At 44.1% G+C, this 27,871-nt stretch overlaps 1 protein-coding gene across 2 annotated transcripts in view; it reads right to left on the reverse strand.

Annotated features, from left to right (window-relative positions):
- SERGEF (secretion regulating guanine nucleotide exchange factor) overlaps window positions 1-27,871 on the reverse strand; it is a 218,745-nt gene that overhangs the window by 151,772 nt on the left and 39,102 nt on the right. For both annotated transcript variants that reach the window (XM_082660681.1, XM_082660682.1), the window contains exon 9: window positions 19,256-19,422. In XM_082660681.1, the coding sequence (XP_082516807.1) occupies window positions 19,256-19,422 (167 nt within the window). The remainder of the gene's footprint in view (window positions 1-19,255; window positions 19,423-27,871) is intronic.

Consider the following 27,871-nt stretch of genomic DNA (forward strand, 5'->3'; position numbering starts at 1 on the left):
CAGAGGAAAGAGACCTATGAAAACCTTTCTAATAATGCAGACAGTATACTCTCCACCCGGGCCGCTCCTTCCCTCTTCCAGTCTAGCAAAGAAGAGGAAAGCAGAATGGGATCTAGTAAATCAACTGAGTCCATTCTAGTAGGCTCCACACGGAAGCTGGAAGACCACTTTTCAGACCAAAAAGAGGAGTCAGAGGAAAACTGAGCCACCTCGCACCCTTGGCACTCTTCTCAATGTACTAATATCCCAGAAAGCTAACAAGGCCACCTGGGATAGTGGAAGAGACTGGGAATCTGGGTGGCAGGCCCAGCTCTGCCACTGACCTGCTGTGCAGCCTTGAGCCAGGTGCTTATCTTCTCTGAGTTCTAGTGTCCCCATGTGTAAGACAGAGACGATAATATGTACCTAATTGAATATATATTATTGATTTTAGTTTTGTCTGTTAGAATTTCATATTTATGGAATCATGCAGGATGTAGTCTTTTGTATAAGGCTTCTTTCACTCAGAACTTTTTTGAGATTTCATCCATGTTGTTGGATGTATCACTTCGCTCCTTCTGAATTGCATGAATATACTACATTTCTTTATCCATTCTCCTACTGTTGGATGCTTGGACTGGTCCCAGTTTGGGGCCATAGTGAATAAAGATTCTACTTTCAGTCTATTCTAATTACTCTAGATACCTCATATAAGTGGAATCGCACACTATTTACCTTTTTGTGATTGGCTTATTTCATTTAGCATAATGTCCTCAAGGTTCATCCTTGCTGTAGCACGTGTCAGGATTTCCTTTCTTCTTCAGGCTCAGTAATAATTCCATTGTATGGATATACCACATTTTGCTCATCCACTCATCTGTCAGTGAACACTTGGGTGGCTTCCACCTTTTGGCTATTGTAAGTAAGGCTGCTATGAACATTCTTCAAGATCCCATTTCCAATTCTTTTGACTACATATCCATATGTGGAATTGCTGGATTATATAGCAGTTTTACTTTTAATATTTTGAGGAACCACCATACTGTTTTCCACAGCAGCTGCACCATTTTACATTTCCATGAACAGTGCCCGAGGGTTCCAATTTCTCTACATCCTAGCCAACACTTGTTATTTTTTTTCTTTTCTTTTCTTTTCCATAGTAGCTATCCTAATGGGTATGAGGTAGTATCTTATTGTGGTTTTAATTTCCATTTCCCTAATGATTAGTGATGCTGAGCATCTTTTCATATGCTATTGGCCATTTGTATATCATCTCTGAAGACATGCCTATTCAAGTTCTTTTGTTCATTTCTAAATCAAGTTATTTTTATTTTTGTTGTTGACATACTGTAGTTTTATAGCAAATCTTCAAGTTAGGTATGTGAATCCTCCAACTTTTCTTCCTTTTTAAGACTGCTTTGGACATTCAAGGTCCTTTACATTTCCATATAAATGTTAGAATTAGCTTGTCGATGTCTACCAGAAGAAAAGCCTCTTAGGATTTTGACTGGGATTGCTTTAAATCTATAAGTCAATTTGGGGAGGACTGACAACACTGAGTCTTTCCATCCATGAATGTGATTTATCTTTCCATTTATTTAGGTCTTCTTTAACTTCTCACAGCACTGTTTTACAGTTTTTATGTAGTCTTTTCAGATTTTTTTTAAGTTTATACCTAAATATTTTATTATGCTTTGTAACATAATTGTAAAATAATTTTTTAAGATCTTCCAATTTTTTGTTGTTGCTGTATAAAAAATGTAATCAATTTCTGACCGTTGACTCTGTACTCTGTTAAATTCACTTCTTGGTTCTATCTAAAGTTATCTTATAGATTCCTTAAGATTTTCTATGTCAACAATTATGTCATCTGTGAATAAAAACAGGTTTATTACTTTCTCATTTTTAAGCCTATTATTGCTTTTTCTTACTTTATGGAACTCACTAGGAACCTCCTTCCAGTATAATGTTGAATAAAAATGGTGATAGAGGGCACACTTGCCTTAGTCTGATCTTAAAAGGAACACTTTCAATTTTTCATTATTGATTATGACATTTGCTTTCTATAAATGCCCTTTATTAGATTGCAGAAGTTCCATTCTATTTCTAATTTGCCAGAATTAGATTTATTATCACAAATGGATGTTAAAACTTTTTCCAACTTCATTGAGGTATAATTGACAAATAAAAATTGTATGTATTTAAGATGTGCAATGGAATTTGATCTACGTATACACTGTAAATGATTACTACAATCAAGCTAATTAGCACATCTATCACTTCACATAATTACTGTGTGTGTGTCTTAAGAACACTTAAGATACACTACTCTCTTAGCAGATCGCAAGTATAGTATACAATACAGTATTATTAACTATACTTACCATACTATACGTTAATCTCCAGAACTTATTCATCCCATATAACTGAACCCTTTGACAAACATCTCCCCATTTCTCCCACCCGGCAACTACCATTCTACTCTGTTTTTTTTTTTTTGGATTCCATATATATATATATATATATATATACACCTACTTTCACTTCTGATACTGGTATTTTGTGATCTCTTTCTCTTTTTTCTTGATCAGTCCAGCTAGATACTTGTTGATATTTTCAAAGAATTGTTTTGGGTTTATTATTTTTCTCTATTTTTTGTTTCCTATTTCATTAATTTCTGCTCCTATCTTTATAGTTTCCTTCATGCTACTTATTTTGGGCTTACTTTTCTTTTTCCACCTTCTAAAGGTGGAATCTTAAGTCACTGAATCTAGTCCTTTCAAATATATGCACTTAAGTATATAAATTTTCCTAAAAGCACTGCTTTATCTGCATCCCACAAATTTTCATTATTATTCAGCCAATAAAATGGACAACCTAGAAGAAATGGACAAATTCTTAGAAATGTACAATCTCCCAAGACTGAATCAGGAAGAAATAGAAAATATGAGCAGGCCAATTACCAGTAATAAAATCGAATCAGGAACAAAAAACCTCCCAACAAACAGAAGTCCAGGACCAGACAACTTCACAGGTGAATTCTACCAAACATAATTCTACCAAACCTATCTTCTTAAACTATTCCCAAAAATTGCAGAAAAAGGAACACTTCCGAACTCATTCTATAAGGCCAGCATCACCCTGATACCAAAACCAGACAAAGACACTACACAAAAAAAGAAAATTACAGGCCAGTATCATTGATGAACACAGATGCAAAATCCTCAACAAAATATTAACAAACTGAATTCAACAACACATTAAAAGGATCATACATCATGATCAAGTGGGGTCTCAAGGATGGTTCAATATCTGCAAATCAATGTGATATGTAATATTAACACATTGAAGAATAAAAATCATCGATCATCTCAATAGATGCAGAAAAAGCTTTTGATGAAATTCAGCATGAAGTCTTAAAATCTTTTTATTTTGAAATGAATTCAAGCAGAGAAAAGTTGCAGTACTATATAAAGAAAACTCATATTCCCAAATATTAACATTTTACCATCTTTGCTCTATATTTCCTTTCCTCTCTTTCTCCATTTTCTTTCTGAACTATCTCTGAGCCAGTTACCAAACTGATGCCCTATCACTCCAAAACATGTTAGTGTATTTGTGACCAAAACCATCAACACTCTCGACATAACAATTCAACCATCAAAACTAAAAAATTGGGACTTCCCTGGCGGTCCAGTGGTTGGGACTCTGAGCTTCCAATGCAGCGGGCGCAGGTTCGATCCCTGGTCAGGGAACGAAGATCCCAAATGCTATGCGGCGTGGCCAAAAACAAAAAACAAAAACAAACTAAAAAATTAACACTGGTATGTGAGTACCAACACAACTTCAGACTCCATTGAGATTTCACCAATTGTTCCATTAGTGTCCTGTGCAACAAAAGGATCCAGTTCACAACTGTATGTTTCATTTAGTTGCCACACCTCTTTAGAATCTTTCAGTTTGGAACAGTTCCTCAGTCTGTCCCTGACTTTCAGGACCTTGACACTTGGGAAGAATGGGCCTGCTTTTGGTCACTCTCCACTTCCTTCAGGTGGTTATTTTTTTACATTTTATCTGAGTTCACAGTTGCTTTCTGTGGGGTTTGGTTCAAAAGAACTACTCCACCATTACCAGAAATGGAATCAAGATGGGATTCCCCTCTTCTGACCACAGATGACACATGGAAAACCTGCCTTTCTGTTTGACTAGCATGACAGTTCTCACATCTACAAAATAGGAACAGCTCCAATATGCAGTCTCATAGCATTTCATATAATTTTTCCAAATATCTATTTTATTATTATAATTAAGATGATGCCTATATGGAGTTAAAAATCAAATAGTACAGAAAAATATCAAATGAAAAGAAAAAGTGCCCCACCTAACATTAAAAGATTTATCTCTAATGAGCAGAATCTCTCCATGCTTGGCCCACCAGTGATACGAAAACTAAAGAAAACTCTGACTGAGAATCAGAAGACCTAAGTTTCCAATTCTGGTTCTACTGCTCCAAAACTGGCTTTAGGTAAGTCACCTATTCATGCAAAAAGTATTTACTTAGCTCCTGGTAGCATATTTAACCCTCTGTACCTCAGTTTCCTTATCTGTGAAATGCATAACACTATCCATCTTTTCCATATGCCTCACAGGCAGGAAAAAAATGATGCAATACTGTATGTTTGGGTATGCTGAAAGTTGAAAGCATAATACAAATGTAATAATATATCAAGTGTTAGACCTCTGGAAAAATCAACATGAAAATCATAAGACTTAGTTGGAATATAGGAGACAAATTAAAGATGAGATGTGAATGGAAGAATCTATATTTTATTTGGTTTTATATTATTATACTATCTATACCTGTACTGTCCAATACAGTAGCTACTAGCCACATGTGGGTATTTAAATTTGAATTCATTAAAATAAAATAAAATTTAAAATCAATTCCTCTGTCACACTAACTACATTTCAAGCGCTCAGCAGCCAGCTGTGGTTACCAGCTACTGTATTGGACCAATACAGACCATTTCCATCATCATATAAAGTTCTACTGGAGAGTACTGATCCATACTATTTTATATAATGTATACTCTTAACTGCCTGATATTAATGTTGTTACTGTGGAATTAATGCATAGCAACTAGCCTGCCACTATGAAACAAAACAAACAGAAAAATCTTAAAGCTAAAAAGAAATCTGGATAGGGAAGAGTTCTAACTAAACCAGAATGTTAGTGGCCTTAGAGCTTTGGAAGAACCCTTGGAATTGCTTGTCATTACACAGATTGGAAAGCTGAGGCCCAGGAAGCAGAGTCTCTGACCCCAGGTCCCACAGAGAGTTAACATTCGAGTTGGAAATGGAATCCTGGTATTTCACAGCATAGGCTTTGCAGTAGGATCTGGATTTTAATCACAACTCTAGCCATGTGGCCTTGGACAAGTGACCACCCCCAAGCCTCACTCTCCTCATCTAAAAACTGAGGAATAATAATCCCAATGCTGCTCAGTTGTCCCGAGGATTAAAGGGACGATGTCTAGCATCGTCTAGCAGAGACCCCGGCACCCCAGCACCCCACTGGGACTTGGTGGATGCTACCCGCTATCATTATTAGCTGAGACACTGCTCTTTCCACTACACCGCAAACTCCGATCGGGAAGGCTTTGGCCACCACACGCATCATCACCATGGAGCTGGTGAGTATAGGAAAGAACGGGGAAATTATGCAGCTTGGCAAAATGTGCCAGGGGAGCAGAATGATAAATGCATTGTACAGCAGTAACTACGGAACTGCTCCCACAAGTCCCCAAACAGTAGCAGAAATTTCACCTTGAGGGGTGCAAAGGGAAATGTACCGTTTTCTTGCCTCTGTGCTCTTCCCCTTAAATAGGCATCTGAGGAATGGAGCACTGCGGACTGAGAAAGATGTTTATATTTCTATGACCCTCAAGCTGAGACAACTGGAGGAGTCAGCATTCTGTTTCCATTCCTCTCCTTCCAGAACGAATATATCACAACTCTGTCAGCAACCTACAGCTATCCCCACCGCCGGCAGACCTCTCCAAGCCTGCTTCTGAGTAGGTGGAGCTCAAATCCCCGAGGCTTCTTCAAGTGCCCGCTGTGTCACCTAGCCCCTTGCCCCATGCCCTTCAGGGTATGACATTCCCCCCAAATCCTAAAATACAGTGCCCACTCTCCAGCACCATATGCTATCCTCTGGAAGATGACCACACACAAGGTGCTCAGATGCTAGAGCAAAATCAAATAGTAACAGGGGAGGAGAGGTTTCCATTCAATTCTGCAATAAATCTCAACCACCTGCTTTAAGACAGGCACTGTGCCACGCACAAAAGATACAACCGCAACCAAGACATGGTACCTGCCCTCAAGTAGTTTATACTTGAAATGGCAACTGGAGTTGTCCAAAGTAGAATCAACTAGGGAAGCTCTAATCTGAGCCTTGTAAAGTGGTACAACTTGGATTTGCAGGTAAGGGGGCTGGGATTGAGATACTACGAAACTCATCCCTGTTGCCAGTATGAATGGAAACAGAAGCCCAAGAAAGGACCATGAGGAACTAAAATATCCTTTCTCAACTCTTCAAAGGCACACTTCACTGTCCTAGCTTTAAAGTGGGAGTTTCTGGTGAAGGAAAACCATTCACCTCCCCTAGTCTGTGCCCAGACACCAAAGAGGGGAGAAGGAACTGTCACAGGCTCTACCTCTTTGCGCACCATCTGGATGTCTAGGAGGGGGTGGTGAGCAGCATTCTCAGTCACCTCTTTGCCCTCCAGCCTGAACAACCACCATCCAGTCACCTGGATGTCCATTAGTCCAGGACACTGCCACTGTGTTATCTCTGCCACTCCCTAGCTGTGTCCTCAGACAAGTTACTTCCCCAAGTTTTGGTTTCCTCATCTACAAAATGGGGATGTACCCTGCTCCATGGAAATGAGGTAAGAATTGAAAGTGATGTTTATACAGTGCACAATGTGTGGTACATAGTCAATGTTCAACAAATAGGAGCTATCATTATTATTATTTCTTAAAAATCCTAATGTTCCCCATCAAGTCTTTCTTAATTGCCAACCTCTGTGCTCATACCCAAGCCTGCCAATACCATCACCAGGTTTATCATCTCAGAAGGAACCAGCCTCTTCCTATAGATCCTTCAGAAGACTGAAAAGCCTTGATCTTCTCACCCACCAAACTCAGTCTCCCTCAGCCTTTAAATTTCAACTTCTCTAAGAAGCTCTGCCAAAGACTCAAGAAACCTGGCCAACAACTCTTTTCCCTGACACTGCCCCTAGATCTCTCTGCTCCCAAGTCCTCAGCTCTTACCTGTAGGAGATTTATACCATCAGTCACATCCCATTCAGAAAGCTGTAGGACTCTAGATGTCCTCCCTGTTGTCACTTTCCAAGTTCAATGCTCAAATGCACTGACAGGTAATAATGGATAAAGAGGAACACAAGAACCATGGAAATTATTCATATCAAACTCCAGCTCTTTAATAACTGACAACAATTTGCAAAGAGCTACAAGAAATGGAAGTTTCCTGAAAACCCACAGAAGACTGCATATGACAGAGAAGTCAACCAACTTAACTTACATTTGTTTGTTGCTTCATGGTTATAAAATGCTTTCATATTCATAATCATTTTGACAACAACTTGCAGAGGCAAGCCTAGTAAGCAGTATCATATCTGACAGTTGCAAAATCAGAGGTTCAGAGAAGTAAAGCAGTTTGTCCAAGAATCAAAAGACAATGTAAAGTCACTTGATTCTCCCAAGTCCTTCTTCTATTGGTTGCTCCTTCACACAGACTCTATCATCAAATGATGTGCATGCTCCAGGCTAGTAAAAAAAAAAAAAACTTACACAAAAAGGATCACATGGAAATAAAACTACAGAGAAGATACTCAAGAATGACTAAATTATTATTCTAAAGTGAGGAACTTTCCTCACTCAATCCTGGGAGTGCTAGCTACAACAACACATACATTTTGTTCAGCAACCATGAGCAGTTGTCCCCAGGCAGCTCAGTCTCCTGAAGTGGCCCATGGAAGGTCCTCATGGCAGCTACAAGCAGCCTCCCAGCATCTATTAGTGGCTCCCACGCTGCCTCCTGCTTTCCTTTCTCCTTACATTTCTGGCCCCTCTGAAAAGCCAGAAGCTTCACTGTTGATTGATTGTCATAGCAGCTGCTATTTTCACATCTCTGATTCCTTCCATTTCTGCTACCCACAGCCAGTACCCCCCATCTTGGATGACACCAGGCATCCAGTAAAAACAGCTCTCATCCAAAGAGCAATCTGCAGATGCAGGAGGTGGCCACCAGCACTGACAGCGTTCCCACAGAGAGAACCACTACATCACAGAAGGGAATTACACAATCATACAAAGACTAACTTCTTCCTTCTAGTCATAATTTGGTGGCCCCACTACCAAACAGCCTGGGGTCTTCGGGTTCTGAAGGTTACATGCCAAAAGCATGGCCTGGTTTGCTTCCTTAGAAGTGACAAGAGCAATGTTTTCTCTTTATCTACCTCGTGGGGTGCCTACCAGCCAAGGCCTCAGAGGCTCAGGACACTGCAGGCCAAGAAGAGGCTGGAACTGGATGGGATTACCTTTGGGGAAGAGGGGTGACTACAGGCTTGGTTCCTAAGGCAGCCATTCAATATAACGTACCCAAAGGGGTCTGGCAGAGAGAGGCTTGATTCAGGCCCTTGCCAATATCAAAGAAGGCCTCCAAGCAGGAAGCTCTGAGCAGCAATAATCCTTGGAATCAAACACTTGGCACTCTACTGGGGAATTCAGAACAAGGTCCTGAACAGTGACCAGGGGTCCAGAACACAGAGTCCAGGCCCCGGGCAATGAGACTGGCAAAATCCAGGCTCTGCTCAGGGTAGGGTTCCTGTGCTAGTGGAACTGGAAGAGAGGTCCAGCTGTCTGGACGGGGTCAGTGTGGGAGGGAGAAAGCATTTAAGAAAGGCAAAAGGAAGGCCAGGGTTCATCACAGCCAAGGAGCCAGGCCTCCAGCAGCCCACCAAATGCCAGATCTGGAATCGCAAGAGGTCTCAGGGACAAGGGAGGTTGAGGAAAGGTGGAAAAGGGCTTCAGGGACAGCAGTCCAACAAGAGTCAAGGAAGGGGGGTAACGGCACCAAGCAAAGAAAAACTGAGAAAGAAAGAAGAGGCAGGTCTGTTAGGCTGAATGGCAGGAATACTGAGATGAATATAAGACATTGTCCTTGTTATCCATTGTTGCGGGGGGGGGGGGGGGGGCGGGGAGTAGTTGTCCAAGCAGCCAAGGGCAAAGGAAAGCAGAAGAACCAGAAGAATCAAAGACCCAGAAGTATCAAACAACGTGACGATTTCGTTGGTTTGACACAGATGTATTGCAAGGTGCAAGGGAGAGACTGGTAGAAGGTGAGCCTGGATATTGACAGGGGCGGTATCAAGAAGAGCTTTTTATGACAAGCCCGAGATTATAGACATCATCCTAGATGGGAGGCCAAAAAGCAAAGGTAATTATTTGTTGAGTACCTACTGTGTGCTGGGCACTAATTAAGGTGATGGAGACACAGTGGTGAACAAGGCCTACAGTCACACTCTAATAACCGCATTCTTTGCACAACTAGCTGTGGAGATTAGGGATTGTGTGTTTCTCCTACCTCTTGAGGGCAGAGGTTGGGTCTTATTCTCCTCTATTTCCAGAAGACTCAGCTAAGTTTCTTCCATATAGTACCTTTCCAATAAGTGTTTGTTGTGGGAATAAATGCTTCCTGTATTTTCTTTTTTTTCCAATTGAAGTATAGTTGATTTACAATGTTGTTAATTACTGCTTACAGCAAAGTGACTCAGTTATACATATATACATTCTCTTTCATATTCTTTTCCATTATGGCTTATCATAGAGTATTGAATATAGTTTCTGTGCTATACAGTAGGACCTTGCTGTTTATCAATCTTATACATACCAGTTTGCATCTGCTAATCCCAAACTCCCAATCCATCCCTCTCCCACCTCCCTCCATATTTTTTAAAATCTTTTTTTTTAAATAAGAGCATAATATGATCAGATTTATATTTTAGTACATCATTTTGGCAGCTGGGTGGGGGCACCTAGAAGGTGCACAAACTAGAGACAAGGGGTTCTCAACTAAGGGGTTCTCAACTGTCACTAGGCAATAGATAATGGGGGTCCAAGCTAGAGGAACAGTGTTGTAGATGGAGGTAGTTTTAGTGCCCTGGCCAATCGATTCACTTAGAGCTCACTCAGCCTTCACAGACTTTGTATTTCTCTCATCAAACCACTGCAGCCTCCTCTGAAGCCTCTGTTGGCTTCTGTTTTCACTCTAAACCTTGGCATGATTTACTTTCACCCTGGGACAGCCCTGTTTTCAAGGTCAAAGCCAACAAAAGACAGCTGGTCAACTCCAGGGTGACCCCGGGCACGGCCTGGGGCAGTCGTAATGCTGCAGAGCATGGTGGTGACACACGAGGTCACTGGAGTTTAAATCAGCGCTGATGAATTTCCTCTGCCGCTGAGAGGAAGCACCGGAGACATCCTTGCTGTTGATGCTGATGGCTACCTCAAAAGACAGGAATTCACCCTCCCCGGCCCTGCATGGAGATTGGATGTGGGTTACCAAGCACCTGGCCTCCGATATTTTCACTGGTTCTGATTCTAAGAAGTATTTACCACAAAATCCAGGACAGTTCTTTGTAGCTCCTAAGATCTCAAGTGATTAAGACAGAAGAGCAGCTCTGATTCAGACTTATAATAAAACCTGTGTCCGAAGCATAGAGGGGCTCACTTGTCATGAATCCAACAGTAACTCTTTTGTACAGACCTTCAGAGTTTATAAAAGCCCTTTTATAGCTTATTTGCATCTTTCAATAGCTCTGTAGGCAACGTAAAGCAGATATTATTACTCCCATTTTGTAGACGAGAAAACTAAGGCTTGGAGAGGTTTTGACTGGCCCAAAGTCATATGAGTTGTCGGTGACAGAGCAGAAATTCCAACCCGGGTCTCACTCCACATTCAAGCCTCTGTCCATCACACCTCCAACTCTAGCAAGCACTAGGGTTTACCACAATCATGAGTTAATGTCTCTGTCCCAGTCCTCACTGACACCAGTCCTTTCCTGGCTGCTTTTCCTCATAAGACAGTGACCCAGATTACGAGTCTGGAGAGTGCTACCAGGTCTCCGTCAGACCCAACTACCATGCAGCGATAGCCAAAGCCAGGGCCACATTCTGATCAGAACTGTCCAGAGAGGAAGCTGTTGGTGCACAGGGCTAGCTATGAGAAGAAGGAGGGCTCTGAGAGCCAGATTCAAGTCCCTGTTCTGCCATGTGGTATATAACCTTAAGCTCATGACAGCTTTCTCTTTGAACCTCCATAGAATAAGGGCAGCAACATCTGCTCTACCCACCACTCAGGGATCAGAGCCAGTAATGGAATATTTCTTCTCCCGTTTCCAGGCAGTTACCAGATTGTGCTGGATGCACCCACTACAGAGTAAAGCAAACTAGCCCCTCCATGGAGGCCTCCCTGCAGTAACCTCAACACGCAGGCAGACAATCTGTCTTTCAATCTAAGCAGGAAGATTTAAGCCACCCAACAGGCGCTTTCACACGGTTTCAGCACACTTCTGCTGATCATTTACTTTGTACCGAGCCTGGCCCTAATTATACAAAGATAAATAAGACAGTGTGGGCCTTCAAAAGACTGTAGGTTTGATTTAGAGACGGACATGTTAATAAGTACTGTATTACTAATAAACACGGTATTCCAGCATTGGGCAGCAACTCTGTCTTTTTGTTGTGAATTCTTGGCACACTGTACGGTGCTGCCCACAGTAGGATGCAGTAAACATTTACTGAATAAATAAATAAAACTAACATAAAACATGACGACAAAGGGTACACACACTTCAATAAAAGAATTGCTCTTCTCCACCTGGAAGCTTCCATCTTCCCATATCCCCTTTTCTCTTTACTCCTGTCCTGAAAGAAAAGGATCCTTCCTTCTTGTCAGAACTAACCCCTTCACGGTGATTTCCCTCCTCTCCCTCATCTCCTTGGAGGCCTTGCTCCAGCCATCCTGCCTCCCTCTTGCATCTGTCCTCAGAAGCTTTCTCTCTCTTTCTTTCCCTCTCTCTAATCCTTGCTTTCAGCCTTCTGACCCACGTCAGGTTCCCCGAGCTTACAAAACTAACTTGAACCAAGCTCTCCTTTCGAGTTCCTGAGCTCGTCCCCATCCTCCTTTGACCACCGAATCTCTCGATTCTGTTGTTTGCACCTGCAGCCTGTATTTCTCCTCACCCTTTCATTCACCCCATGTCCTTCGAAGCTGCTCTCAGAAGCGTCACCACCCCTCCCCAACACCAAGGCCAGTGGTCTTGTCTCAGTCTCCAAGCTCCCTGACCTCCCTGCTGAAATCCCCTTGGCTTCTGCGACACTGCAGCTCCTGGCTTGCTTTCTCCCTCTCTTGTCAATACTCAGTCTCTATCTGGCTGCTCTTCCTCTGCTTTCCTCTCAATGCAAGTTCTTGCCAAGATTGCCTTGTTACTTCACATTAGCTCCCTTGAGAACTAATTTAATGTCAAAGCTTCCAACTCAGGAAGGCTTTCCAGTCACCACCTCCACCACAACCGCCCTGAGCCCAACCCTGCAGAGTCCAACAGAACCATAGGGACTAAAAGTGCAAGAAAGAAAAGGTCCCCAAGGATAGGGGAAGGGATGGGATCAACATGGTTTCAATGTCAGACTCTCTCACAGCCTCTGTCACATTCTGCTTGTCCTGCAATGAACTTATCTTAGTTCTGCCACCAGCTCACAAGCTCCTAAGACAGGATCCGTCCCACTCTTCTCTGCTCCCCACATTCGGCGAATGTCGTGCTCGGACAGACGGGCACACATAAGCATTTTCCAGATAAAAGAAGAAAAAGTGAAGATGAATAGGCGTGAAAGCACTTGGTAAATTGGAAAGCACTAAAGGACTAGAAGCCTCACCATCAACAGACTTCGTAAGAAACTTCCGGGTTGTTCGGGCACATTGCAGCGTCGGTGCCTGTCCTCTGGCTCTGCATGACATTTGATGCCCAAATGCCTAAGAACATGGAAATGCCTATTCCGGAACTGGTCTGGGATTGAGAGGCACAGACTACAGCGACAGAGAGAGAGAAGAGGAGCTGTAAAGGATCTCACCCTCTGAGACCACCTCCTTCTCATGTGCTCAGTCAGTAAACATCCACTAAGCACCTATGAGGTGCCGGGAGCTATTCCAGACACTGGGAACACAGCTTTGAACAAGATGACGAGGGCCCGTGCCCTCCTGGATATTATATTTCAGTGAGAAGAGATGATAAATACAAATAAAAGAAAACAGCAGGTAGTAAATAAATGCTTCTGTATCAGATGCTTTACCATCTCTTTCAAACAAAACAGCCCTGGCTGGTGGCTCTTTCTCTCTCCTGAGTGTTCACACGGACAAATCCAGTCCTCTGCTTTGAGGTTTGTTTTGTGTTTTTCTCCCCGTTAGGTCAGCAGCTACAGCACAGATGTGCTAGCTTCTCTAATCTCCAGCAAAACCGTGTTTGGATGAACACTGCCACCCCATTTGAGGAGGCCTCTGAAACCACTACACCTGGAAGGTTTGGGCAGCCTGGCTGCCATGGTCTCAGAGACCTACTGCCCCTCTGAGAAGAGCGATGATGCTGCTGATACTTACCAGAGAGCTACTTGGGGAGGCTTTTTCAGGTTGTGTTCATCTGTCAGAGCCCTCCGGACTCAGCTGATCGCTGGTGGTAGATTTTTGTGTTATTTAGGGCACTGAAGTCCCACAGTCTTGACACAAACTTAAAATTAGAAATGCATTAAATATAGGAAAGGAGGAAGGTCATTCAGGAAAGGCAGCCTTCCGAGGGAGCTGCAGGACAAAGACACCCTGGAAACTTCCAGGTTCATTAATGTGTTTTACACAGCATTCCAGTCGTATTTCTCCTTCAGAAATAACACTGTGGAAAGCGTAGGGGACTGGCTCAAACCTCAGCTAACACAGCGGAGTGAGTGACTCTGCAAACTAAAAATAGCTTCTTTCCCACTCATTCTGACAGATTTCACTTAGACCCTGTGCACAGGCTGATTCTCCAACAAACAGTTTTAGTCCTGCAGCAAAATGAGGGCTGGTGGCATTTGGGCTTGACAATTACCCAATCCCTGGTTCGACTCTAGTTTATTTCCACGTTTCCTGCTGTTGCTCCAATGGCTGCGTGTATGCACACACGTGCACGTGTGCACTGAGCTCCCTGCCTGGGATTTGGTGCTCCTCAACCAAACTTGGGCAGAATTCAAACCAGGAACATGACTCAGGACCATGGCTGCAGACTGAGCCCAGAGCAAGGTTCTCAGAAACACCGGGAAGGCTCTTTGTCTCAGGTCTTCTCCTAATTCCCAGCTAGCCTCTCTGGGCCTCAGTTTCCTCAATTATAAAATAAGGGTAATCATTCCTATTCTGGCCTATTTCACAGCATCACCCTGGGATCAAAAGAGATAACGTATGCAAGAGTTATTTTCCTTTAGACGTACTCCTATCAGAAGGATGGATGGCAGTGATGGGGTAGGTGAAACAGGCAGCCAGACTACAAAACTAGGCTGGACCACTGGAAGGGACAGGCATCCCAACTGTACCAGGAGCTAAAAGCAGATCCAGATTCACAGCCTTAGCTCGTGTTGTCCCCTCTGCCTGGAATGTCCTTCTCCCTTTGCTAAACTCCTACTCATTTTTAAGAACCTAGTCCAAACACTTCTTTTTGTTAGTGTCTTCAGAATAAATTATTCCACCTTCACTGCTCCCTTAGCCTTTCGTACACACCTCTAACAGCACTTTTCACTCTACAGGGTAAGGAATTTATTTACATACGTGGAAGTTCTTTGAGGGCAAAGATTATTCTTTATCTTTGTATCCACTTCCCCACCCACCACCACTGTGTGGTCAAAGCAAGTGTATGGTAAGTGTCATCCAATGTTCACTGGGTTGACAAGGAATGGACAAGAACCCAAAGCCAAGAAGGGGGTAAACCCAGGAGACATGCACACAGGTGGGACAGCCGGCACAGAGCCAGTGGAGGGGGTGGCGGGAGGAGAATCCAGGAAGGTAGAGTCACCAAGGTCTGCCTGTTCCCGGCAATAAGGTCACAGCCACAGGGACGGGAGTCAAAGCCAAACTGCAAGTCCTGGGAGGGCCAGGTGGGAGCATCATACTAAGTCCCAGTGACCTAAGATGGAACAGGAAGCCCTGGGGACAAGGAACAAGGGCAGAGAACAGAGCCAAGGCGAAGAGGCAGAGCAAGGCTCAAGCGGTACTGAAGTCTGGAACTTCTAGATTAGTTAACATTCCCAGGTCTGCCAAAGTTGAGCCAGCAGCTTGGGGTTGAGTGATCTTGGCTATGACACCAAGGGACTCTAGAGGCAGGAGTCATTACAAATGTAAGTAGTGATCGTTTCCATAAAATAAGAATCAGAGATGGAAGGGACTCTTAGATCTATGAGAAACTTTATAGGAATCGCCTGGTCTAACAACCTCAAGCTACGTATCGGGGAACTAAGGGTAAGGAGGAAAGGGGCTTGCCCAAGTTCACCCAGTCAGGACAGAACCATGGCTAGAACCCAGGCCTTCTGACCCCCAATCCAGACCTTGTCCCCCAGAGGCTGTTGACCTCCTGATGGTCCCACTAACACACCAGATACCCTGCTATAGCTGCTTCAGAATCTTAGGGGAGCCCCACTGTACCCACTAAGTGAGTACAGGCACTTCTTCCTGTGAAGTGCAGGCTTCCACCTTTGAGTGGACTTCGGAGCCAATGTTCCACAGGAAATGGCCAGGGAGCACCCCACCAGGAGCTTGGAAAGCAAAAAGCTGCTGGTGTGTATGTTTGCTGTCAGAGAGCAAACGAACAGTGCGTTCACACGCACCCTGCCCTGACATGCCCTGACATGCACATGGGGGTAATCCCAACCACGGTGCTCTCCCTGGAATTTTCCAAGAGGGGCTAGAGAGGGCCAGTACCTAAGGCAAAGCTGACAGTGCACAAAACATACAATCTTCAGTCTTTAGCACTGTAAGAACATTGAACAAAGGCCCGTCTGGTTTAAAATCTCAGTCTTTCTCAGGCTAGAGATGAGACATGGCTCAGAAGAAAAGAACTGAGACTCTCAGGGAATCAGAGACCCTGAGTCCCGGAACTTTCGTGCAGGTGAGGGTACATATGCACCGTTACTTCATCCATACAGAAAGTATGTGAGCTTCAAGTTCCTCAAGTCCAAGCTCCAGCCCCACTGTTTACCTACTATGTGATCCAAGGCCAGTGACTTACCCATTAGTCTCCTTATTCTTAAAGCAGTGATTATAACACCTGTGCCCAAGTTTATTGTGAAAAGGAAAGAATATATGTAAAGCATTTAGCATGCTGCCTGGACCATAATAACCACCAGGTAACATTGTGTTTATTTTCTTTCTTTTGTTCATGGGAAGGGCTGGTCATACCACAGTCCAGCTCTGTCTACCTGTGCTTTCCCCTCCCACTTGGCTGTCTCTCTGGACCCTTCTGGGCAGACATCCTACCTGAGGCCTCAGCCCAGACAGCTCACTCCTCCCTCTGCTTATCCCTGGATATAGAAGAAGGTAACTGGCCAGCTATGGGACACTCAGGTCCTTGAAGGTCAGGTTACCAGTTTAGTCCAAGGCTGTTCCTGTCTCCCCAGGTGTCTGTGCACCTCCCTGGCCAAGCTCCTGCCAGGGTATCACACAGTTTAGCACAGCTCTTGTCTTTTCCAAGGTGAACGCACCCCTAGCAGCTTATAGCTCTGGCCCTCCAGCAAATAGATGCCTGACAGGCCAGACCGGGACATGAACAGCAGAGAGAATTCCCAGACCCAATCTACCAGCAGGAGACAGCCTGGGGTCTGAACCTGCAGTGAGACCAGTGAGAACACACATGAGCACCAGCTCCCCACAGACCAGAGCACAGATGGAGGGGAGCACGAAAATGAAGCTGCCATAGGGCTCGGGGCTCAAGCCGACTCCTCACATTGTCCTGCCAAGAAGCTAAATAATTTAAGTCACATCAGTGTGAGGCTCTTTGGCTATATGCTTACACTGGCCATGTCTGTTACAGCGCTGCACAGCGTGGCCACCACACAGCATTCAAAGGTTCCAAAGGGAAGAAGAGAAAGGACCCAAGAGTTACTGAGTGCCTGGAGAGTGCCAAGAACTTGGCATGTAATCCTCATCGATGACCTTCTGTGGTAGGTATTATTACCCTCATCTTACCAATAAAACCAGAGACTCAGAAAAACCCATGAAGCCTCTATGCCTCTGCTGTGCTACCTGACCACAAAGTCTTAAGTGTTCTGGGAAAGAGAAGGAAAGCTAAAGAGTCTAAAGCACCATGTATCAAGCTCTCAGCACCTTCCCTCACTAAGCAGACGGTACTAGCTTAAGTACTGCATTCCCTCTTTCACTGGAGTCAACTTCTTTCCAACAGAATCTAGAGAAATACAGCAAAAGCCATGAAGATGCTCATGGCCTTTGCCCCTGCAATTTCATTCCCAAGATTTTGCCTTAAAGAAACAGTTCAACAGGGTATTCACTGCAGAGTTCACTATAGTGACCAAAAAAAAGGGAAATGATCTAAATGTCCAACATTCACAGAATGACTTGGAAAATCCCAGAATCTTCAAATCATATATTATACAGCCATTTTAAATGAGCTTTAAAGACCAAGACAAAACAAAGCAAAGCATTTGTGATAAAATAAATTACCACTGAATAGAAAACATTATAAATGCCACCACTATAACTTTGCAAAGTATGTACACGTGTATACGCAGAAAAGGAACATAGTTGTGTTAGGGTGGTAAGATTATGGGTGGTTTTATTACTAGTATTACCATGTCTAAATTGTCCTTGTGGTGTTGTTCAGTGCCTTTACAATTAAAGAAAAAGAGACAGACAGACTGACAGACTCAACCCAGCACCAAGGAAAGGCCCAGGAGGACCAGGGCTGGGATGTAAGGCAGAAATTGAGAACCGTCCTACATACCCGGAAGGAGGAGGCCAGGCAGGCCCCAGGGGAAGGGAAGCCCTCTAGGTATGGAGAGGGTTGTAATTAGTCTGATGCTAATTACAGAAGTCTCACTAGTTTATTAATTTTTTTTTTTTTTTTGCGGTACGCGGGCCTCTCACTGTCGTGGCCTCTCCCATTGCGGAGCACAGGCTCCAGACGCGCAGGCCCAGCGGCCAAGGCTCACGGGCCCAGCCGCTCCGCGGCATGTGGGATCTTCCCGGACCGGGGCATGAACCCTTGTTCCCTGCATCGGCAGGCGGACTCTCAACCACTGCGCCACCAGGGAAGCTCTAATTTTTTTTTGACAGACCGAATGAAGACTGAATTCCTTCATTAAGCCAACTTGGGTTCAGAGACACATTTCCTGAGTGGTCATCCCCATTCTTCTCAAAAACCTAGCCCTTTCTTTTTCTTTTTTTTTTTAAGGACAGCAGTAAAGTAAAATTTAGTAACAGAAACACATACCCTGGAGAAATTAAGACTCCTGCCTTAAATACAGAAATTCAAGACATTTCAGGGAACTAAAGGGGCTTGAATAAACAACTGAACTACCATGTTTTCTACACTGGGAAGTATAAACGGAAGAGCAAAATACTCAGCTTAGTATTAACGGCCCCTCTGATCAGGTTCCAACCTTCTGATATTACTTCATATTCAGCCCCACAGACACACCGTGCTCCAGCCAGACAGAACTACCAGTGCTCCCCAAACACTTTCTTCCCTTTCCCACTCCCGTGACTTTGCTCCAGCTGCTGTGCCCACTGGAAAGTCCTCCTCTCTCTCACAGTGCCTGCTCAAGTCTCCCCATCCTCCAAGGCACAGCTCAAAGCCGTGTCCTCCACAAAGCCGAACCCAGTCCTGTACCCTGAACTCATCTCTCACTCTCTGAAGTGGATCCAGAGCCCCTGGAACCTTTGAAGGAGTCACACACGGTCTGCCCTGCGGCACAGGTATCCAGGTAACTGCCTTTTCTACCATATTAAACCCGAGCAACTTGAAGCAAGGACCCCTTCAGGCTTCTGCATGGAACCCACCATAAGGCCTAAACTATAAGCACACAGGTAGGCTCTCAGTGAATGCTCCCCTGAAAGATAAGGAAAAGAAATGCATCACCTCTGCGGAAAGAGGTCACTTCCTACCTCAGTTGCTCCCGTTAAGCAATGCAGAGAGGAAGGTGTGCTCTTTGATGGCCTGGAGCAGCGGACGGATGGATCCTGCTTCTTTGGTTTCCAGCCTTCATGAGACTCCAATGTCCTCCCCAGTTGACCGTAGTCTGCTCGGCCCCAGGTAAACACCTTGCCAGTTTCTAAAAAAAGAAAAAAAAATTATTTGAATTAAGGCTATATTCCACAGCTGTGCTCTCATGGGTAAGCGAAGAATTACAAGAGAAAGTATGATCATTAATTTTGGTACCAACTACTATGTAGCAGGAGCCTTCTGATCTTCCTGTAAAGAAAGTGTGCATATTCACGTGTTTATAGATGTGGGAACTGAAGTTCAGAGAGATGAGATGTATGACTTAACCAAGATCAAACAAGGGCTGAGTGCCAAAGTTGGATTCCAACAGAGGCTACTTCTACGGCTTGGGTTCCTGCATTTTAGCAGATATGGACATGGCCACAGAGAACACCTCAAGGGCATTGTATGGCCTATGCACCCTCTCCCCTCCCCCACACCCTCCTTGTACTTTGCAGGGACAGAGGATGTCTGTTCTCAGGCTCCCCTCCCTCTCACCCAATCCAGAGCCCTCTGTCAGCCACCTTGAGGTTCCCCAGGCTCCTGACTTGCCCCAGGCCACAGTCTCTCAGGGCCTTACTCTGAGCTCAATTAATGGCCAGTTTCATGTGTTTTTCCCTCCACGTAACATCGAGGACCTTTCAGAGTCTATGCTCTTACCCACAGGAGCAATTCTAATAGTCCCAAGGTGAGTGCCTATGTGTGCTAGAGGGAAGGGAGTGAGAGAAGGAAAAAAAAAGACAAAATCATTTACAGCCAGAAAAGCATTCAGTCCCCCAGATGCACCATCTGGGAAGCTGGCCAGTGCTAAAGACGAATGAAGAAAATGAAGTTTGAAAAAAAGAAATGGCCTTTTTTCTCCCAGATAAGAGAGAATTCACCAAACTTATTCAGCTGTACCAAGTGCCACATTTGTTATTTCAACAGAAATGCAAAATCTGATGAGGCATAGATTATTAACAGATTCTCTGCAATAAATATGCATAACCATGTGCGCTGTATAAATTCTTTATCCATGTTTATTTTAACAAAGGGAAACTTTGCTTAAGAGACAAAACACCAAGTAATGCATATTAAATTCTAGACAAATCTACTACATACTCTGTGTTTAGTATCAAAGCTTCATCTGGTCCCACATTCAACATATGGTTTATAGTGTCAGTTAAAAAACAACCAGAGACTCATAGGGGAAATGTCAGAATTTTGAAGGGGTACAGGGCTCTGCAGGGATACAGTTCTCAGGATCAATCTGCTCACGGACACCAAAATAGACACCAAGAAGTTCTTCCAGGCTTCCTCGAAGAGGGAACAAAGTCTGTGCAACCCATGGGGTACCATATATATTACAAGAACAGGGAGAGGGTCCATTCAGATGTGTTATTTCATGGCCTCACAAGTGCTATTCCTTTTGCCATGGATGCCCTTTCCTTACATCATTCATTTGATAAACTATGGCTCAACCTTCAGAGTCCAGCTCATGGACCACCAGTTTTGCAAAACCTTTCTTGACTTCTTAATTCTCCACAGAACGGGTGAAACCCTCCCTCCTCTGATCTACCTTTACTACTGTACTCATCAACTACTAGGATCCCACTTAACAGGTGGGAAAATTAAGGTTCAAAGGAGTGACCAGCCCAGGGTCACACAGTTAAGCTACACTCCTTCTACTAGCTCATGGTACCACTCTGTATTGGTTAATCACACTGGCCCAAATCACTGCATAAACACACTTGCTTCACTTCTGTAGGATTAGCCTCCAAAAAAGCTCATGTGCCCAGGACCCACAAAGCATCCCAAGCTGGCAAACTGTCCCTCTGCTTGAGCTGGCTGGGATTTACAACCAGACTGCCTTAGCAGAGAGATTCCCAAGAAGCCAGAGGATGAGACTGTTACTTCTTAAAGGATCCTAGCATTCCTCTGCTGAGAAGAACTGGCAAGTTGCTAACTGCAAGACTACAGAAAGAATTATGTTATCACAAACCCCACCGTGAATCCTTTCTTATCAAGTAAAACATCTTAGAACCTCCTCTGCTATTGATTATTGATGTCCAAGACAGGCAAGACTGCCAGAATATGGTGCTACCATGATTACATTTCCAATAACAATTCAACCATTCCACTTATGTAGCACTTTTCACCTTCAAAGCACTTTACAAAGATGAACTAATTAATCTTCATGCTCCCTGGGGAGGCCACAGACATTTTATTACAGACAACCAGGCTGACTGGATGGCCAGCCTTTGGGTTCCGACCTAAGTTTGTGCAGTCAGGTAGGTACACTCCCTGAAGCTGTCTGTCTGCTTCTCCCCAAAATATACTCTGCATCAGAAGGCTCACAGGGACAGAGGAGGCTCTTTTCTTTTTCCTTTAAACAGACATTTATTGACCACCTCCCAGGAGCTCAGCACGTTAACAGACAATATCTCAATTAATCCTCATAAAAATTCTGTGAAGTATAGATTATTAAGCTTATTTTACAGAGGAGATTTGAGAGGTTAAGTGACTTGATCAAGTCCAGAAAAACCCAGCCAGTGGTAAAAGCAAATTATAAATCCTCTGTCTTCTGATTCCAAGACCAATGGCAGATCCAATGATTGTACAGCTGCTGTCACAAACTGATGAAACCTGGCTGATGAAACAGCCATTCTGACAGTGTTTGAGGGGGGGGGAAACTCAGATTAAATGGATATGTTCTGTGTACCATCCAGCTTTCCTCACTAGAATGGCCTCCTTCCCAAGAGACCATGCAGACCTCAGAACTATAAGCAGTGAAATAAAGGCATTAAACACAAGGATTACGATTTTTAGGTCACCTGGAGCAAAAGAAAACAATGAATCCACATACAAAAGATGTCCATTAATGCACTGTAGATAAATGTCTGCCTCGAGCTGAAGCAAGCTGGCAAATCCAAGGACATTCAGATCCCAAATGTATGACAAATGAATCTACCTTAGATTAAATAATAATTATATATTACTGTGCCAAAAAATAGATACATTAATGCCATCCAACGAGTATAGGTATGTGTCTCCAGATAAATGGGAGAAATGACAAACAGCTCAAAATAAAGTCAGCAAGTAAAATATAATTTAAAGGCACACGCATGCGAAAATTAACAGAATAACTAGGGAGCCAAGAAATATACATGGCCAAGGGTCCCAACGCAATGGAGAAAACAACGGGGCCAGATGAGTGGTATTGACAAAGACTGTCTAGGGAGCTTGGAGGGAGCATTCCAAGCTGGAATTGCCCCGGCAGGCTTGATGGAACAAGTGGCGTTAAGGTGAACTTCTGGAAAGGAAAAGAAAATGGGAAGATCAGGGAGAACGTTCCAGGAGTGGGGAGAGGGGATAAGCAACGACAGAAATCCAAAGGCACAAGGTGGGGCAGGTGGAGAGAGGGAGGGTCACGAGGCAGGGCGGCGGAGGTGAGTCGGGGCTGCCAGGCTGGGGCCACCTCAGGGCAACGCCAGGCTCACGGTCTGGACCTCACCTTCCAGACTCGTTTGCTTGCACTCCCTTATCAGCAAAATATTTTTAACATACCTCTAATACATGTATATTCATTTATTTATTAAAGTATACACTTACATTATACACATATGGGAATTATAAAGGTACCTTTATTCAAAACTATATAGTGAAAACACACTCCAAAAGTAGAAAATTTAAAACAATGAGATAAAAACATAAAAGAAGCCAGAATTTTCTCTTCCCACACCCTGGCAATTCATCTTGCATGCTCACTTTAGGAACTACTGCTACATAGACCATGGGGAGACTGCAAACTTTTGGGCAGGGGTGGGGCCTGATGAAATGAGTGTTTGGGGGATGGTACACTTGGCAAAGGATTGCAGGGGGCCAGTAATAATACTACTCACACCTACCACTTCCCTCCCCAGCACTACTATGTGCCTAAGCATTCTGTTGTAGGAACTCTCTATATACTGTTCTAAGCTTTCTCTATGCAGTATTCTGTTTACCCCTCCCAACAACCCCGTGAGACAGGTATTCTTACCAGCCCCATCTTACTGACAGGGAGAAGGTTCTAGGAGTGGGAGAGGGGACAAGCAAAGTCACAGGAGTAAGTGAAAAGGGAAGGAAGGCAGGAAGCCACTACAGTGTCACAAGCCTAAGAGGCATCAGCTAAAGCCAAGGTTGAAGTTGTTGCAGGGGGGTAAGAATTTGCAAGGCTTGGCACCCCATTTGACGTAAGAGAAAGGGAACGGGAGGAGATACACAGCACTCTGAGATTTCTGGATTTCAAGGTTAGTGGGAAGGTGGGGGTGTGCCATTAAAATATAAAAAGGCGCAGAGGGTGCTAGATCAGGGGTTCCATTGACAGGAGTCATGCGTTACCAAATGATTTAAATCACTTGGGGCCCTGTGCAAACATCTTATCAAACAGTTAAATACAAATAAAGGGGGAGTGAATGAGGAGAAAGAAAATGAGGTGCAAAGCCCTGGGTGCTCTGGGATCAGAGAAGACCCAAAAGTGGGGGTGGATGGGGAATGGTCGGGGAGCCAGCTTCCTTCACCAGCCAGAGGGCTGCCCAGGATGCTGGTAGGGGCAGGTGCTGCAGCCACAGCAACGGGCACAGTGAGAAGCTGCTTCAGCAGTATCTGGGTCCTCAGGGGAAGAGGTATTTCTATGCTGTTCTGGGAAAAGGGGTCCTGAAGGTGATAAGAAGATAGATTACAGTGTGATATAAGGAACATCCATATTTTCCTAACATAATCTGTCCCAGAAGGAAACAGAATGCCATTGAAGATATCAAAATGGAGCTATAGCAAATAGAGGTAGATGTTGTAAAAAGAATCCCACGGGTCAGGCAGAAAAAAGGCCACGCAACCTCTTTAGTCCCTCCCACCTCAAATGCTTCTGGAGTACACACACACACACACACACACACACACACACACACACACACACACGAGGAGGCCTCTCTGCACCTATGAGTTATATTTATTATATAATGTATCCGTTTACAAACACTTGTTACTCTCTGGGTTAGTAATTCTAAGTCCTTGGAGTGTAAGAACCTCATTTCTATAACCCATCCTTTGTTCTGCCATGTGGACAGAGACTTTATAAAAAGACACTTGATAAAAACCAAGAACTTCGAACACCGAACTAACGGCCCGAGAGTCACCAAGCTTAGTCTTCCCGTGCAAGGAGGAGGAGAGGGGAGAGCTCAGAGCACAGGGGCCGGACACAGGCACACCAGGCTGCTTCCCCCACGCAGATGTGCTATCCTGCTCTTCCTCGAGGCTTCCACACCCCTTCCCTCCGCCCCCGCTGTCTCCTCTACCCCTGAGCCCATTCACCTAGTCAACTTGTATTCATTCACTCTTCAACTCTGCTCAGTCCTCAACCCAGATCAGACTCTTCTGTGCGACAATCTCAGAGAACCATGTTCCTCATCTTGGGAGAACTTGTCTCAGTTTATAACTGTATGCTCATTAGGAGGACTGTTGATTAAAGTCTGTCTCGTCCTCCAGAGAATCAGCTCTGTGATAGCAGGGACTGTTTCTGCCCATCCCTGTATCCTAGAAAAATGCCCACCACAGAGTAGATGCTCAATAAAGTATTTGTTGCTGGAATGAACAAATGAACAATGTAACCATCTCTTCCTACCTACTTCGTACTCCCAACTACTAAACTTTATCATTTGCTGGCTCCATAATCTTAAGCAAATTACTCAACGTCTGAAAGATGGAAAAATAACACCTTCCTTGTAGGGCTGCTGCAAGGATACTTTTTCATATAGTGCATGACACATAATAGTAAATGTTAGCCACTATTACTACTATACTCCCAAACTGAACACCACGGCCTTACCAAGGATTTCCATCGTTCCACCCCCAATTTCTACCAATTTGTCAAATCTTCTCTGCCAGCTGCCAACTACCGACATGTTAGGTAAGTCTTAGTTGAGTCATCATCTTTATCTTACTGATAAAGAAGAGGAAGAACACTGAAGCCTTCACCATTGGATTTGGGGATTTTTGTAAGATACAAGCATAGTATATGGCACATCGCATCACACAACACAAATAAATTTAAACCAGGGGGTAAAAAGGAAGAGAGTGGAAGAGAGCAACGGAAAAGAGATGAAGCAAGGTGAGCTGGAGAAGATAAGAAGCTTTAACCAGAGGCTCAGAAGACCTGGATCCTAATCCTGGCTTCTCTCCAAGGCTACGTGATCTTGAACACATCCCTTCCCTCCAGGGGCCCTATTTTTCCCATCCATACAACAAGAGGACTGGGATCGATGACCTCTGAGACACCTTCTTGGTCTAAACTTTAATAATGATGTCTAAAAATCCTCAGGGTCAAAATGAGTGGTGTACAAGTTAATTTTCTTGGCACCTTTTGAATATTTAGTCTGACCAGTGTCCTTGAATAAAACATCCACTCTAATATCAAAGATCACTAATATGATTAACAATTTTTATTGAAGTCTAGTTGATTTACAATGCTGTGCCAATCTCTGCTGTACAGCAAAGTGACTCAGTTTTACATATATATGCTTTTTTTTTTTAACTGAAGTACAGTTGATTTACAATGTTATGGTTACCAATTTTAAAATTTGGGAACTTGGTTGTATATCTTGTTTGTTTGTTTGTTTTTGTAAAATTTCCCAAGTCTCCAAAGTTGTATCATGAATAATATCACATAACAAAAGGTCTGGAATTTTTTTAAGTTAATACAGGAATAAAATTTCCAAACATGAGATGTCCAACTAAAAAGAAGAGAAGAAGCAGCCTGCAAAGAGATTGAATAAAAACATAAGGGCCTGGGGAGAATTATTTATTGAGAGTCGACTCTGTGTAAAACTCTATTTTAGGCACTGCCATGAAGTTATATAATTTAATCAACACTGAATGATTAGTGTGAATTCCATTTTACAGAAAAAGAAACAGGTCACAGAGGTTAAATGACCTGCTCAAGATCACACAGCTTGGAAGTGGCAAAGCTGCAATAATGATGATGATAATAACAATAACTAATGTTTTGAGAGCACTTACTTCATGCCAAACTCTTTACATGGATTGTCCCGTTTAGTCCACAAAAACACCCCGTGAGAAGGCATTATTATAATCCTCACATTACAGGGGAGGAAACTGAAGCATAGAGGGAGGTAAAGTCTCAAGCTCAGAGCCTCCAGCTGCCCCCAGTCGGTGCCCCCAGTCACTGCCCTGCAGGGGGCCCACCAGTCCGTGTGACCCCAGCTCCACTTTCCATTGGCCCACACTGCCTCTTTAAAAGTGGACAGTCCCAAGGACTTCTGGAGGTTGTTCAGAGTCACAGGGACACCTGTGTGGGCTAGGGGCACAAAGACAGCCCGGCCAGATCACTAAGGGAGCATCACCCTCGGCCTATACAGCAAAGATCAGAGTCCTAAGACGTGCCAGGCACTCCACACGGCTGCTCCATTTTCACCACTCACTTTATTAGCTGTCAAATCAGGGGCACTGGCGAGAGAAGTCCAGGCAGACTGCACCTGAGGAGCCCCTGGACCAGCTGTAGGACTGTCTGTATCACGCAGGATGGGGGCTTCCCAGACAAAAGCAGGGAGGACTGGCTTCTTCTTCAAACCTGGGGAGGGCATCTCAGGAAGCCCTGGTCCTAGATTGTTTGTGTATTTGGCTCCCTCGCCCTCCACAAGCCCCTCCCTCCAAGCACCTCGGTTCTCTTAGCGCTGGGTGACTGCCCCTTTGCCAAGGGCCTGCTCCACTTCCTCCCTCCCAGGCCTCAGGGTTGTGCTGTGCCCCAGCCTGCACTGCTGGTCGGCCTGCTTGTTCCACCCACAGAATTCCTTCTCATCCTCGGGGCCTGGCTCAAAAGCCACTGCCTCCCTGAAGTATTCTATTATCCCCTAGTCAGAATAGGCCGTCCGTTCCTTAGGAGCCACTGGCATGGTGCTTGTACCCCTGTTCTAACTACTATTCTATGCCACCAAATATAAGTTCATTTGATGACATGTCTTACGTTGCCCACTGTCTTAGTCAAGGTTCTCCAGAGAAACAGAACCAGTAGGTTCTATAGAGCAAGATTTATTATAAGGAATTGGCTCACATGATTATGGAGGCTGGCAAGTCCAAAACCTGCAGAGCCGATGTCCAAGTTCAAATGCTGTCAGGCAGGAGAATCCTCTCTTACTCAGAAAAGGGTCAGCTTTTGTTCTATTCAGGTCTTCAACTGATTGAATGGGGCGCACCCACATTAGGGAGGGCAATCTGCTTTACTCAGTCTACTGATGTAAATGTTAATCTCCAAAAACACCCTCACAGAAACACGCAGAACAACATTTACTAAATATCTGGGCACCCGTGGCTCAGTCAAGGTGACACATAAAATTAACCATCATATCCACTGAGGGGTAGAGAACAGTGATCCTTCCTTATGTTGTCTGTATTCCTCACAGCACCTAGCATAGGGCCTGACCCAGAGCAGGTGCTCAGTGTTTGCTGGAAGGAAAAAGAGTCACAGGCATTGCTCTTACCACAAATTT

Source organism: Grampus griseus (assembly GCF_964374135.1).
Source record: "Grampus griseus genome assembly, chromosome: 8".
NCBI lineage: Eukaryota > Metazoa > Chordata > Mammalia > Artiodactyla > Delphinidae > Grampus > Grampus griseus.